Source organism: Pogona vitticeps, chromosome 1, assembly GCF_051106095.1.
Source record: "Pogona vitticeps strain Pit_001003342236 chromosome 1, PviZW2.1, whole genome shotgun sequence".
NCBI classification, from domain to species: domain Eukaryota; kingdom Metazoa; phylum Chordata; class Lepidosauria; order Squamata; family Agamidae; genus Pogona; species Pogona vitticeps.
In genome coordinates, this window is record NC_135783.1 from 102,126,728 (window position 1) to 102,140,264 (window position 13,537).

General features: G+C 40.6%; 1 protein-coding gene across 5 annotated transcripts in view; it reads left to right on the plus strand.

The window, feature by feature from the left end:
- FBXL4 (F-box and leucine rich repeat protein 4) overlaps positions 1 to 13,537 on the plus strand; it is a 60,112-nt gene that overhangs the window by 10,045 nt on the left and 36,530 nt on the right. For all 5 annotated transcript variants that reach the window (XR_013538497.1, XR_013538496.1, XM_078380258.1 and 2 more), the window contains 2 exons: positions 4,794 to 4,934; positions 7,872 to 8,473. Coding sequence is in view for 3 of the 5 variants with exons in the window: in XM_078380258.1 (XP_078236384.1) it covers positions 7,965 to 8,473 (509 nt within the window). In the remaining 2 variants the exon portion in view is untranslated. The remainder of the gene's footprint in view (positions 1 to 4,793; positions 4,935 to 7,871; positions 8,474 to 13,537) is intronic.

Consider the following 13,537-nt stretch of genomic DNA (forward strand, 5'->3'; position numbering starts at 1 on the left):
CATCTCACGGTTGGCCGGCCCTTTCGTCCACTCCGTCTCACCGTTCAAGTTACAACGGACGCCAGTCCGTCCGGCTGGGGGGCGCACTGCGGGCGTCGCACCATTCACGCCCTCTGGACGCCACAGGAAGCCATGTTCCACATCAATCACCTGGAACTGCTGGCGGTTATCAAGGCTTTCAAGTCCTTCCTTCCTCTCCTGCACGGCCGCGGAGTTCAGCTGGTGACGGACAACACTACCACAATGCATTATGTCAACAAGCAGGGAGGAACCCGCTCTCATTCACTCCTGTATCTCTCCATCCTCCTTTGGGAATGGTGTTACCGTCATCATATCTATCCAGTGGCCATCCATGTAGCCACGGAGGACAACACACTTGCGGACACTCTGAGCAGGCTTCATTATCAGACTCACGAATGGGAGCTGAACCCTCTGGTCTTCCAGGACCTTTGCCGCCAATGGGGGACCCCAGTGCTGGACGTGTTCGCATCCCCTCACAACGCAAAATGCTCCCGGTATGCGTCCCGGGCAGGTCTCGGTCACCACTCGCTCGGCGACGCATTCATGATTCCATGGAACCAGGGTCTCTTGTACATATTTCCACCGATCCCGTTGATACAGAGATCCTTGATCAAACTCCGACGTTCAATGACTCCGGCCATTTTCATTGCACCCTTTTGGCCTCGCCAAGTGTGGTTCCCCACTCTAGTCAGCATGGCTGTGGACTCAGTAACCCTTCCGATGTGGCCGGACCTACTGACCCAGGAAGCAGGCGAAGTCCTTCACCCCGACCTCGACACGCTCCATCTGACGGCGTGGAGGATCGTCCAGAAATTCAGGAGGTCTTGACCAACGCCATCAAGCCCTCCACGTCTCGCTTGTATGCCTACAAGTGGAAAAGCTTTCTGAAATTTACCCAGCAGAGGGATCTTGCCTCTTCCCCTGTGTCTCTGTCTACACTTCTGCAGTATCTCCGTTACCTCTTCGATTTCCACCTGTCTATCTCTACTATCAAGGTGTACCTGGCTGCGGTTGTCTTCTTCCAGCCCAGAGCTTCTCCCTCTTCCCGCTTTTTCTCCCATCCCACTGTCAGGATGTTTTTGAAGGGTCTCTCTAACCTCCGACCTCCCGTTCGTCCTCCACTCCCTCAGTGGTCCCTACATTTGGTTCTGCATGCCCTATCCAGACCCCCATTTGAACCCATGGCTACCTGTGACGTCAAGATGCTTTCTTTAAAAACGCTATTCCTGGTAGCTATTACCTCTGCCCGTCGAGCTAGCGAGCTGGCAGCTCTCCGTCATGACCAACCTTTTCTCCAATTCTTTAAGGACAAGGTTATGCTTTACCTGGACGTCTCCTTTCTTCCGAAGGTGGTCTCCGACTTCCACGTCAATCAACCGCTTATCCTGCCAACTTTGTTTCCGTCTCCGACTACTGACGTTGAACGCATGCTCCACATGCTTGATGTTCGACGGTCCTTAGCCTTCTATGTGTCCAGGACCAAAGACTTTCGCCTGGCCAACAGACTCTTTCTCTGTTACTTTGGCCCAAAGAAGGGCTGCCCGGCCTCGCCGTCCACGCTCTCTCGGTGGCTCGTATCGACCATCGCCCTCGCCTACGAGCTCAACCACAGAGATCCTCCACAAGGACTTAAAGCCCATTCTACCCGGGCTGTAGCCTCGTCGACTGCCTTACTCCGCGGCGTTGACCTGCCCGACATCTGCCGGTCCGCTACATGGTCCAATGCCTCTACCTTCATAACCCACTACAGGTTGGACGTGAGGGCAAAAGAGGAGACCAGATTCGGGAGGGCAGTGCTAGCATCGGCTCTTCAGTGACAGCCCACCATCCGGTTAGTAAGCGTGCTAATCACCCTTTGTGTGCATTCACAGAAGACCACGATGAAGAAAGAAAGGTTACTTACCTGTAACGATGGTTCTTCAAGTGGTCATTCTGTGAATTCACACAATCCCGCCCGGCCTCCCCTCTGTCTGTCTGTCACTGGCATCTCTATGACTCGAGGGCCTATGGCGGACAAATGGAACTGAGGGACGGTTAGGCTGGGCGTGCGCAGTAGGGGTAGTCCTAAACATTGTTACTTTTCTCTTGCAGCTAGAAAACGTTCCGAGAGGCCCAACGCTGGCGCTGGTATTAACCCTTTGTGTGAATTCACAGAATGACCACTTGAAGAACCATCGTTACAGGTAAGTAACCTTTCTTTTTTTTCTGTTAACAAAAAAATTACACATGGATATATTGTAGTGAGAAAGAATTTGATCTGTAGCTGTTTAAAGTATAGATTATGTTTTAAAATATTTCCCATAATACTTACAATGTTTTATGTTAATATTTCTGGGTGATGCAAAATAGTGTAGTTTTTTAAAAAAACTACTTGGCTTTTACAATCTTGTTTCCCTTTGTATTAGTTATTCCAAGTTTTTTCAAGCATTTTCCTCATTCTTTCTAGTTAAAGTATTTTTAACTTACAGTTTTATCTAGTTTATTATTAAATCTAGATTATAAATTATATCTATAATTATAAGTATGAAATTTCCCTAGGCTATACAGTATTTAACATCTTATTCCTCCTACCACCACCTCCATCAATAAGTGACATGCCTTCAAAGGTTTTTAACTAGAGTTTGTTACTAAAGTTATGAAATGCGGTTCCTTCAGAAATACATTTTGGCATTTAACAGATATGTACTGTATTTTGTTGAGTAGTAAATTATATGCAGATAAGGATGGTCCAGGAATGTTGAACCTGCAGAGAATGCTTTATAGCTTGTCATTCCTAAGACGTTTACCAAAGATGTTCCTTTGCGTTTCCATTCAGCCAGGCTTTTCAGCACGCCCCATTAAAAATACCCCCCCCCCATTCTGAGGCACCCAGAAGCATCCAGAGAGCAAAAGGGAGCCCTCGGGAGCCTTTGAAGCTGAGACAGAGGGGTAGAAAGCATTAAATTAATTTAAATTAATTTTTATGATGCCCCATTCTGGTTTATGCCAGTGGAATGGCACCAGCAGAATTTTTCGCATTAAGAGTTAATACTGGTAAGAGAATGAACAAAGGGCTGGTGTGATCCTGGAGATTATATAAGTGCAAGGTGATTTTATTGGACCATTAATTTTTTTAAAAGTAAGCTTTTGAGGATGAAATCCACTTCCTCAGGCTCTATGTAGACCCCCTTCATGGATGGTATGGAAAAATTACATACAGTATCTGGCAGAGATGATGAGTTCTTGTGAGGCTGGGCCCCTTACTGTCTCTGTGGCAAGGTTTGGACTTTTTATACCCTGGCTCTTGAGAAGTATTATTTTATTTTATTTTAATTTATTTTATTTTATTTTATTTTAATTTATTTATTTTAATTTATTTATTTATTTATTTATTTATTTATTTATTTATTTATTTATTTATTTATTTATTTATTTATTTATTTATTTATTTATTTATTTATTTATTTATTTATTTATTTATTTATTTATTTATTTATGGCCAGCTTACAACATTTAAAATACAATAAAAATTCAGAACAATTACAATACAATTAAAATATATATAAAAATTGCCATCAGACCCACAGCTAATATTATTTCAATTAAAAGCCTTCTGGAACAGGAAGGTTTTGACCTGGCGCCGAAATGTTATCAGCGTCGGCGCCAGACGAATCTCAGTTGGGAGGGCATTCCATAGTCTGGGGGCAGCTGCCAAAAAGGCCCTTTGTCTACAAGCTGTCCCTCTTACCTCTTAAGGGACGGCTCTTTCAAATGGGCCCCCTGGCTAGATCTTAACTGCCGGGTAGGTTCGTATGGAAGGAGGCGGTCCTTCAGGTATCCAGGGCCCAAGCCGTTTATGGCTTTATATGTCAAAACAAGCACTTTGAATTGGGCCCGGGCAGCAACTGGTAGCCAATGTAACAATCGGCTTGATATGTTCCCTGGCGGCGGCACCACTCACCAGACGCGCAGCTCGATTCTGGACTACTTGCAGTCGCTGGACTGTCTTCAAAGGCAGCCCCACGTAGAGCGCATTGCAGTAATCTATGCGGGATGTTACCAGTGCGTGTGTAACTGTCATGAGACTCCACTCATCCAGGTAGGGCCGTAGCTGGTACAATTTCCGCAGCTGAAGGAAGGCGCCCCTGGCCACCGTGTCCACCTGGGCTTCCAGTGTTAGACTGGGGTCCAGGAGCACCCCAAAGCTGCGGACCCAGCGGTTTCATGTAGATGTTGAACATCATGGGGGACAGTATTATAGCTTTTTTCTGGTGTATCTTTTTCTGAAAATAATGCAAGAAGGAAAATGATTACAGTACATGTGGTAACATAAACCAGGTGTTGTATTGAGAGAGACCAGATAGCCCTGGGATGATGAGGTGATGATTTTCCATTCAGTTAATCCAAACTATATGGGCTAGAATTAAGTGTATATTCTGAAACAAGAATTTGATCAGGAGGAAATGATCCCTTAAACAGAAACCACCAATATCTGTTTCAGAAGGCTCGGAAACCTAGGGTGTATGTTATGGAGGGCTGGGAAGAAGAGGGAGAACAGAAAAGCACACTCTTGAAGGCATTTATGGGCTTTACAGGGAGGGAAGCTACTTCTTCTTGGATATAGGTTTTTTTTTAACCTCCATGTATGCCTCCAATTGATTTCTCCCCTTTGAAACAATGTTAACTGTATTATATGGAGTTTTATTCTAGATTAATTTTTAAATTATAATTTTGTGTTGCAACTATAACCTAGTTTTAAAATTTTGTTTTGCTTTGTTTTTTGCTCTCCCAAGGAGGAAATTTTATGGAAATCTGTTTCTGACAGCTATACATACAAAAGCATAAAGACTGTCCTTACTAAATGGATATACAGAAGACAATTGTACATTTTGGTGGTGTAGACTAAATGTTTTCTTCATCCTTTTTCTGTTCTGGTAAGTGTTCTGTATTGGGAAGTTTTGTTGTTATTTTTTACACCAGGGAACAGGGAAGGGAAACAATGATAAAATATTCTAAATTTTACAGGTTCCCTTTATGTATTGATGTATATTTTGATGTTTATTAGATTTTAGCTCAGATACTCAGCTCTCGGAAAGACCCAATATGGTGTTGTCAGTATTCAGAAAAATTGATAGGTTGCTGTAATGATGAAAGAAGAGCAAGAAAAAAATACCTCAAAGATTGCCAAGAAAGTGAAAGTATGATTGAAAAAGTACTTCATGAAGAGATAGTTCACATTAGTTTATAATTTTTCTAAATGATTCTGATCACCCAGCTTGTATGATAAAAGAGCTACTAATAAGATAGCTTGGCAGAAGTATTTAATTCACTACCCTAGTTTTCTCAAGAATGAGTAAACAACTTTGAATACAGTGGGGTCTTGACTTGAGAACTTAATCCATATTGGAAGGCAGTTCTCAAGTCAAAAAGTTCTCAAGTCAAATCTGCATTTCCCATAGGAATGCATTGAAAACCATTTGATCCGTATCTGCTCTTTTCCGTCCATAGAAACTAATAGGAAGCTGCCATTCCGCCTTCGACCACTAGAGGGGGGATATTTTGTTTCTTTTTTTCTTAGGTCAAGAAAGGTTCAGGGAAGGCAGGGAAAATACAGTCCAGGCAGTACAGTACCAGGCAGTCCGAAGACTGTCTCCCAATCCACTCTCTAAACGCTGGGAGGAGTGACGAAGCAAACAGGCACCCTTTTCACTGGCCAACAGTTAACTGAAAGTTCAAATTTTGCACTTTCCCTGCCTCCCACGTGGGTTTTTTTCAGTTCTTAACTCAAATCTAAGTACTTAAGTCAAGTCAATATTTCCCTATGAGAGCAGTTCTTAAGTCAAAATGTTCTTAACTCGAGCCATTCTTAAGTCAAGACCCCACTGTAATGTGAAAAGAGAATGTGAAACTTAAAAGGAATGAAATGTAATAAATAAAAAACATGGAGAAATAACCCAAATCAATCAGGGATGGCCTGGTTGGTTTAAGAAAAGTAACAAATGTCATTGCTAAATTGCTACAGTGACATGGTCCCCATATATTGACATTTAATGGGTAACTGGTGTAAATGCACATGCTTGCTATCAGAGGTAATGATGTATGAATTGTTTATTCTTATAGGCAAAAAGAGAAAAATAAACAAAACTTCAAAGCAATAGGCACTGCAAAGAAGGGGGTTATCTACTGCATAACGAGATAGGTAAACAAAGATTAGAATATAAATAGCAGTTGTTTCTCACAATCCCATTTGAAGAATCAGGAGAAACAACATCTGCAAGAGACAAAAATAATAGAGTGCATATCACAAACAGATACAAGGAACTGGAAGATCAATAATGGATTTTACTTAGACATTTAACTGTACTTTGGCTGATTTGGGTGAGAATAGCTTGTATTGATTTTGTATGTGGCTTAACATGCTTAGAGGCTGAGAAATGGTTTTCATTTTATATTTTCTCTTTTTGAGAACTTAAATAATATCTTCATGTATTTTAAAGTAGGCTTTTATAGCTTTCGAAGTTTATAATATTTTAGTTTTTTAATGTTTTAGAGATGTATTCTCTGCCCTTTGGGGCCATAAGCTACTTTATTCTATATGAATTTTATTCTAACTACAATTGAAACTTTGAGTGTCTGCAACTGTTCATAGTTGTGAGACTGGATTTTAAATTATGTGCCTACAGTTTTACATAACTGTAAGACTTTTGGATTTTAAGTACCTATAGTTTTTCTTATAACTGTGAGAAGTTTGGATGTTATAACAGTTCTGAATTCATTTTATGATATGCAACCTAGAAGCTGTGTAGGAATAAAAGGCTTTCAGAAGCTTAACAAGTTTGGAATTGCCTGGAATTGCTGTAGCAAAGAAAATATTTATATTTAAGGTACCCAGATGAATTTTGAGATGCTTTTGAATGACTGTCTGATTTCATTCTGAGATTAACCCTTTATTAGGATAATATCAGTTGTGACAAACCATAGGCTTCTGTGATTTGCCCTGCCCTCTATGCAGTCTTTCAACAGGTTTGATCCAGGGCTTTGGACCACAGCGATCTGTTAGTTGACTTATTAATTACATATGATATTCTAGAGTCGCATAGCTATATGATTTGCTATGTCAGTTTTTTTAAACATTTCCAAAGACACTTCCCAAAATCTTTTAGTAGCAATTCCTACATCTCCTTTGTTGAATAGGTATTGTCATGATCCATGTGGCCCCTGTTTGTTTCACCAAACAAAGGAGCCTATTCTACGTGCCCCTCAGCTGCCATCAGTTGATTTCATCAACAATACATTATTAATGATAGATGTTCAGGTCATATGTCATTTTAAAAGAACCAAATAGAAATTGCTTGTCCTTTATCTACCCTCAACCAAGATTTTCTCACTCAAACTCCAAAACTCAACTCTCTAACACTCTCCTTCTCCATCTCAGAACCCTATGTAAACCTGATCTCTCCTCCTCCTCCTCCTGAGTCTCTTATACCTTGTGACTCTGCCCCTCCAGCACTCCCATTGGTCTGTGCAAATAGCATATGAATAATAATGACCTGGGCAACCGCCACAGGTATCTTAAGATATCAACATAAATATTTTTCTGAATTGAGCCCAGAATTATTATACTGATAATAATGTGGTGTTCTTTCACCATCTGAGGGTGATGTGTGGTCAGCTTTACCTGCAGAGTTTAGCATTAAGATAATACAAGGTGATGTGCTAGAACACTAATAGCTGTTTGTTCAAGTTTTGTTGCATTTTTATCTGTTAATGTATCACTGTAAAACTGACCAGGCATAACAAGCCGAAGAAAGATTTGTTATTTAAATTGTTTGAACAATAACTGCAGTTTATTTTTTTCTATTTTTATTCAGGTGCCTGAATTTTTGTTAAGATGTTCCACAAAGAGTTAATGCATGCATCTTGAGGATACTTGACCTTCAGCAAAATTATTAATACCTATTTGGATGTCACCAGCATTCCCCATGTTAACAGTTCTGAGCATGTTTTACTATATATGTCTTCGGCGCCGAGCCAGGACTGCTACAAGGGGAGAAGTGATGAGCAATAGAAGAGCCATTGAATCTAATAGAACCTTACCCATCAATGTTGAATTAGTCCAATATGCCAAAGAAGTGCTGGATTTCAGTTCTCATTATGGCAGTGAAAACAGCATGTCATACACCATGTGGAATTTGGCTGGAACTCCAAATGTGTACCCCAGCTCTGGTGACTTTACACAGACTGCTGTATTCAGGACATATGGCACATGGTGGGAATGTTGCCCTAGTGCACGAGCACCTTTTAAAAGGACGCCACCCAGTTTCTATAGCCAAGACTATGTCGAACTTGCATTTGAGGAGCCAGTTTATCCTACAGCAATACATATTCTGGAAACATATCATCCTGGTGCTGTTGTTAGGATTTTGGCATGTTCTGCAAGTCCTTATTCCCAAAACGTGCCCAGTGAAGTAAGGTAATTCACTTTATTAATTCTTTTTTCCTTTCCTTGAAAATGGGGTGTTAAAATGTTTATGTTGGAATGTAACCTGTTAGAAAATCTGGATAAAGCATTGTTCTTACGGTTTTTCCCCCTTCTTACAATCGAGGCTGATTGAAAAAGCAGAAAAATCATGGTTCATTCAGATCTTATTTGGGTAATGCTGCATATTTGAATTCTTTGAGTACAGAAGAAATATAAGGTACAATGGTGCCTTGACTTACAAACGTCCCTACCTATGACCATTGCAAGTTACGACCAGCTCCGGACGGAAAATTTTGCTTCTACTTGCGACCGGAGCTTCGAGTTATGAACAGAAAAGGGCAGGAAATTCAAATTGCTAACTGTAGGTGGCGACGAGGCTGCTTCTTTGTAGCTCTCTGTTTTCTGCTGTTTAAAAACTGTTCTCGGTGCTTTTGCAGCGTGGTTTTCAGTTGGTGGGGGGTATGTTTCTCTGCTGTGATGGGTCTTGGGGGGTTTGGTTGCTTTTTGGAGTCCCCCCCCATTTCCGATGGGTCTTGGGGGGTTTGGTTGCTTTTTGGAGTTCCCCCCATTTCCGATGGGTCTTGAGGGTTGGTTTATTTGTTGGTGCTTTGCTTTTTCCTCATTTCCGATCTGTTTTGCATGCTTCACTTGCTTTTTGCATTGCTTTTTCCCCATTTCCATCTGTCTTGCATGCTCTGCTTCCTTTTCTGTTTCACCCCCTCCCTTCGGTCGGAAGGAATTAATCATGTTTCTGATGGGTCTTGCAGTGATTTTTTTTGTGTGTGTGACTTTTTCTTCATCCAGAACGAATTAATTGCATTTCAATGGAAAAAGGTGCTTTGACTTACAACCGTTTTGACTTAGCCCATCTTCTGGAACGGATTAAGTTCGTAAGTCGAGGCACCACTGTATTGCCCAAGTGTGACATGAATCTTTGTTGATACAGGTTGAGTTATCAATGAATCACTAAATGGCATGAAATGTAGCAACCTTCAAGTGTATAATGTCTGAAATATTGATTAAAATATTTAATGGCTGAAATCCTGTTAGCATAGCCATTATTCAGAAATAAAGCATTTCTGATTCCCCATGGCATCCCTTTCATCATGGGGAAGCCATTGGGGCCACAGAACAGGGAAAGGTTCTTAGTTTCCTAAAATTCCTACCATTGGTAAAGTAATCTGTGTAGCAGTGATTTTCAAACTTAAAACACTTGCTTCAATACTGTTATCCAACATATTTCCCATGAGAAAGGGGGAAGACCTTTGGGGGTAGGGTTGAAATGTTTTATATTTGAAAAATTGCCAGAGTTGCACAAGCAAGATTTCAAGTGCTGCTGCTGCTGCTGCTGCTGCTGCTGCTGCTGCTGCTGCTGCTGCTGCTGCTGCTGCAATAATAATAATAATAATAATAATAATAATAATAATAATAATAATAATAATAATAATAATAATAATAATAATAATAATAATAATAATAATAATAATAATAATAAAACACAGACTTTGTGGGCTGAAAAAAGTCACTGGTAGCTTCATCATTTAAATAATAGAAACATTTGTCCATGTTTGCAAGGACAAAGGGATAAACTTCTAATAGGGTTCATAACCTGCTTGGCATGAATAATGCTACTTGACAGTGTCCAAAATCCATTTTCATGAAACATCTAAGTGATATGTGTCCATGCTTTGCACATTTCAGGATTACACATTATGAAGGTGTTGGTGTAACCCTGTCTGTGACCCATAGGCTGAAAGCCAATATTAAATAACTATTACTGTGGGCCAGTTAAATCAGTGACAGAGCGGAGTGTTCCACTCTTATGTCTGAGGAAGTGAACTTGTCCACAAAAGTTCATGTTAAAATATAGGAGTCTTTAAGTTGCCACCATGTTTTTGCCTTCTTTATTTTTTCTTTTTCTTTTGTTTTTCTCTGGTTGACTCACTAAGTCTCTACTGATTCAACGGGCTTACTTCTGTTACAATTTACTGTTGAATTTCACCCATTGTGAATATCTGTCAAACCAAAAAAGAACAAATTTCTGTCTTCCGTCTATTACCTAGAAAGCAAAACAGTAGCTATTCTCAGAGTCCCAAATGAAGTGGTGTTATCTTTGCTAGAAAATAACAGTGGATTTGTTTTAATATTATACAGTGGGATGCGGGATTGAGATCTGTGGTTTCATGTATCTGCAGTTTGCTGCAGCCCTATATGCTATTTAGAGCATGTTACCATAGTCCAGTGGTGGTGAACCTTTTTGGGCTCAAGTGCCCAAAATGGGGGGGGGGGGGACAGTGGGTGGCGTGCCGCCGCCGCTGCGATAGCAGCAGCAATGGGCCCGGAAGACCGGAAGTGGCAGTTTAAGGGGGAACCATGCCGACGGACATGGAGAACCCGGAAGTGGCAGTGGAAAGGGGAATACCGGCTGCAGCCTCCTCATGAGGTTTGGCTGCGCAGGGGGGCGGGGGAGTAGCGACCTATGGCTCGTGTGCCAGAAGAAAGGGCTCCGTGTGCCAGCTGTGACACGGGTGCCAGAGGTTCGACATCACTGCCATAGTCTCTCGAGACTGAAGGATGCCTACAGTATGCAACATAAAAGGGTGCCATCTTGTGGCTTTTGTCCTGTCCCCTTGTGGCCTTTGTCTCACTCCCTTGTATAGGGTTCCCTCGTATCGACAATTTCAGGTATTTACAGTAGATCAGGAGTATAGTGTGTTAGTTATTTTGTGTTTTTTTTTATCATGGTGTGATTAGAAGATCAGCAGAATCAATCATTCAATCTAGCAGTACCATCCTTAGTTTTCGAAAGCCCTTCTCTGACAATTCCTGTTGGACTACATTAGATAAAATACATTTTGCCCAATCCTCAAAGGCCCATGTTTCTCATTATTTGTTGGACTTCCTACCTTTTGCTGTTTTTATGGATTTTGTTTGTTTATTTCTGTTGCTGACTTACACTTTATCAGAATTCTGTCCCATGCACATTTTGTTGTAAAATGGAAATTGCAAGAGGGAGTCTGATTTTTTGGTTGATGTTGTTCCTGCGTTCAGGGGGAGCTTAGAATTTTGGTGGGGTTTTGTGATTCTAATTCTTAAAACAGTTCTGTACCATTTGAATTTGCTTTTTGGGTGCTTATAGTTCTCTAAGGATCTGATGGTGGCATTTACAGAGAGTTAGGTTTGCTAATATATTAAATAAAATAGATTAAAACACCAGACAGTTTTGGACTGTGTGATTTTCTCCCATGCAGATACAATGAAGAATTTAAAGTCAGAAACCTTGACAGTTATGATCAGTGTAACTAAACTACTGTATCAATACTGCATTTAATATGCTAGCAGCACCAGTATCTTAGATATTCAGAACATAACTTCCCCATGTTGGGGTCTAGAAGGTTGTCATATTTGAGTTGCTGGTGTTCATTGTTAGAACGAAGGCAGAAGATCACAGGTTCCATATCTAATATTTTTAGCTAAGGTTCTCTTGTAGCAAGCCTGGAAGAGACTTCTGCATGAGGCCTTGGAGAACTGCTGCCAATCAGAAAACTGTGAAGTAGTGAAACCATTGTTGAATCAATGGTTTATATATAAGGCTGCTTTATGTTTTTATAGTAGTGATAACTCAAGCATCTAATTAACTGACGCTTCAGTTCCCAAATCATTTTTGATTAGTCACATTCATTTTGATACACTTAAATCTGCAAATGCATATCTGTGTGTTAAATTACATACATGCTTTAGGAATATTGTAATGCTCTCAATAGCTGAAATAAACAGGGATCAAATTTCACTTTTACTTGTGAGATCATACTTAAAATGTTGATAATATTTTATATACTGGTATATATAAATTGGAGACCATAGAAATCCTGTTTAATAGAGAAAATCAAGTTCTTAGATTGATTTCTTTAGTCATATAGTAAAAATATTCTTAAAATATTTATTCATAGATCTGTCATGGCTTCAGTATCTTGTTACTTAGGTAGACTTACATAAATGAAAGTTTCATCCTGAGATTTAGCAGATACGTAAAGAATTGTGCAAACAATTGAATAAGGAAGTAAGATTTAATAAGTAATCCTTGCTTCCGTATATGAGGCACAGAATTTATTTCATTTCCAGACACTTTTGCAGTTGTGCTGAATAGGTGGGATTCCTTCTATGATTCTCAATCTACATTTTAATGACCCTCCTTCCCTTAACTTCATGTATGCCATGCTATACTTTGCAGTCTACCACCCTGGAATGGGATGAGTACACGCACATTCTTGCTCTCATATACATATACTTAGACCAGTGATGGTGAACCTTTTTGAGCCCAAGTGCCCAAACTGCAACACAAAAGCAACTTATTTATTTCGAAGTGCCAATACTGCAATTAAAACCCGAATGCTGAGGTTTTAGCTTAGAAAAAATAACAGCTCCTGCACTGCAAGGGTTAAATGCTTGTGTTCCCCCCCCCCCATGGGTGGTATTAACAAAGAAATACTTAGTGGTCCTCAAATCCCCCATTGGGCTAGACTGGTAATGGTCACCATTGCACCCCTCTGCTGCACCAGCAGAGGGGAGTGCCAAAATCCAGGATCGGAGGATGGGTAAGTATTTCTCGATGGCAACTTATGGCTCGTGTGCCCACAGAGGGGGCTCTGTGTGCCATCTGTGGCACACGTCCAATAGGTTCGCCGTCACTGACTTAGACTCTATGGTACTACATGCACATATGTAGTGCTCATCTGTTTAGGAGTTTTACTAGTGACTATTGCACTTATTTTAAAATATATTTTTATGAGTATATAAGTATATATGAGTATATTTTTATATCATAATAAACCTCTGGTGCCAGACGAGCAAAGAAAAGTGTGTGTGTGTGTGGGGGGGGGAAATGTACAGCCTTACTGATTGGTCTCTTGCAGGTAGTGAAGCACCCTGTTGCATCACATGAAAGTTCCATCTAGTCCATATGTCGCTTCCCAACCCAGGGTATAAGGATGATAGATTGTCATGGCAAGCGATTCTCAGAAACATACTGCCTCTGAACATAGAGTTTCCTTATAG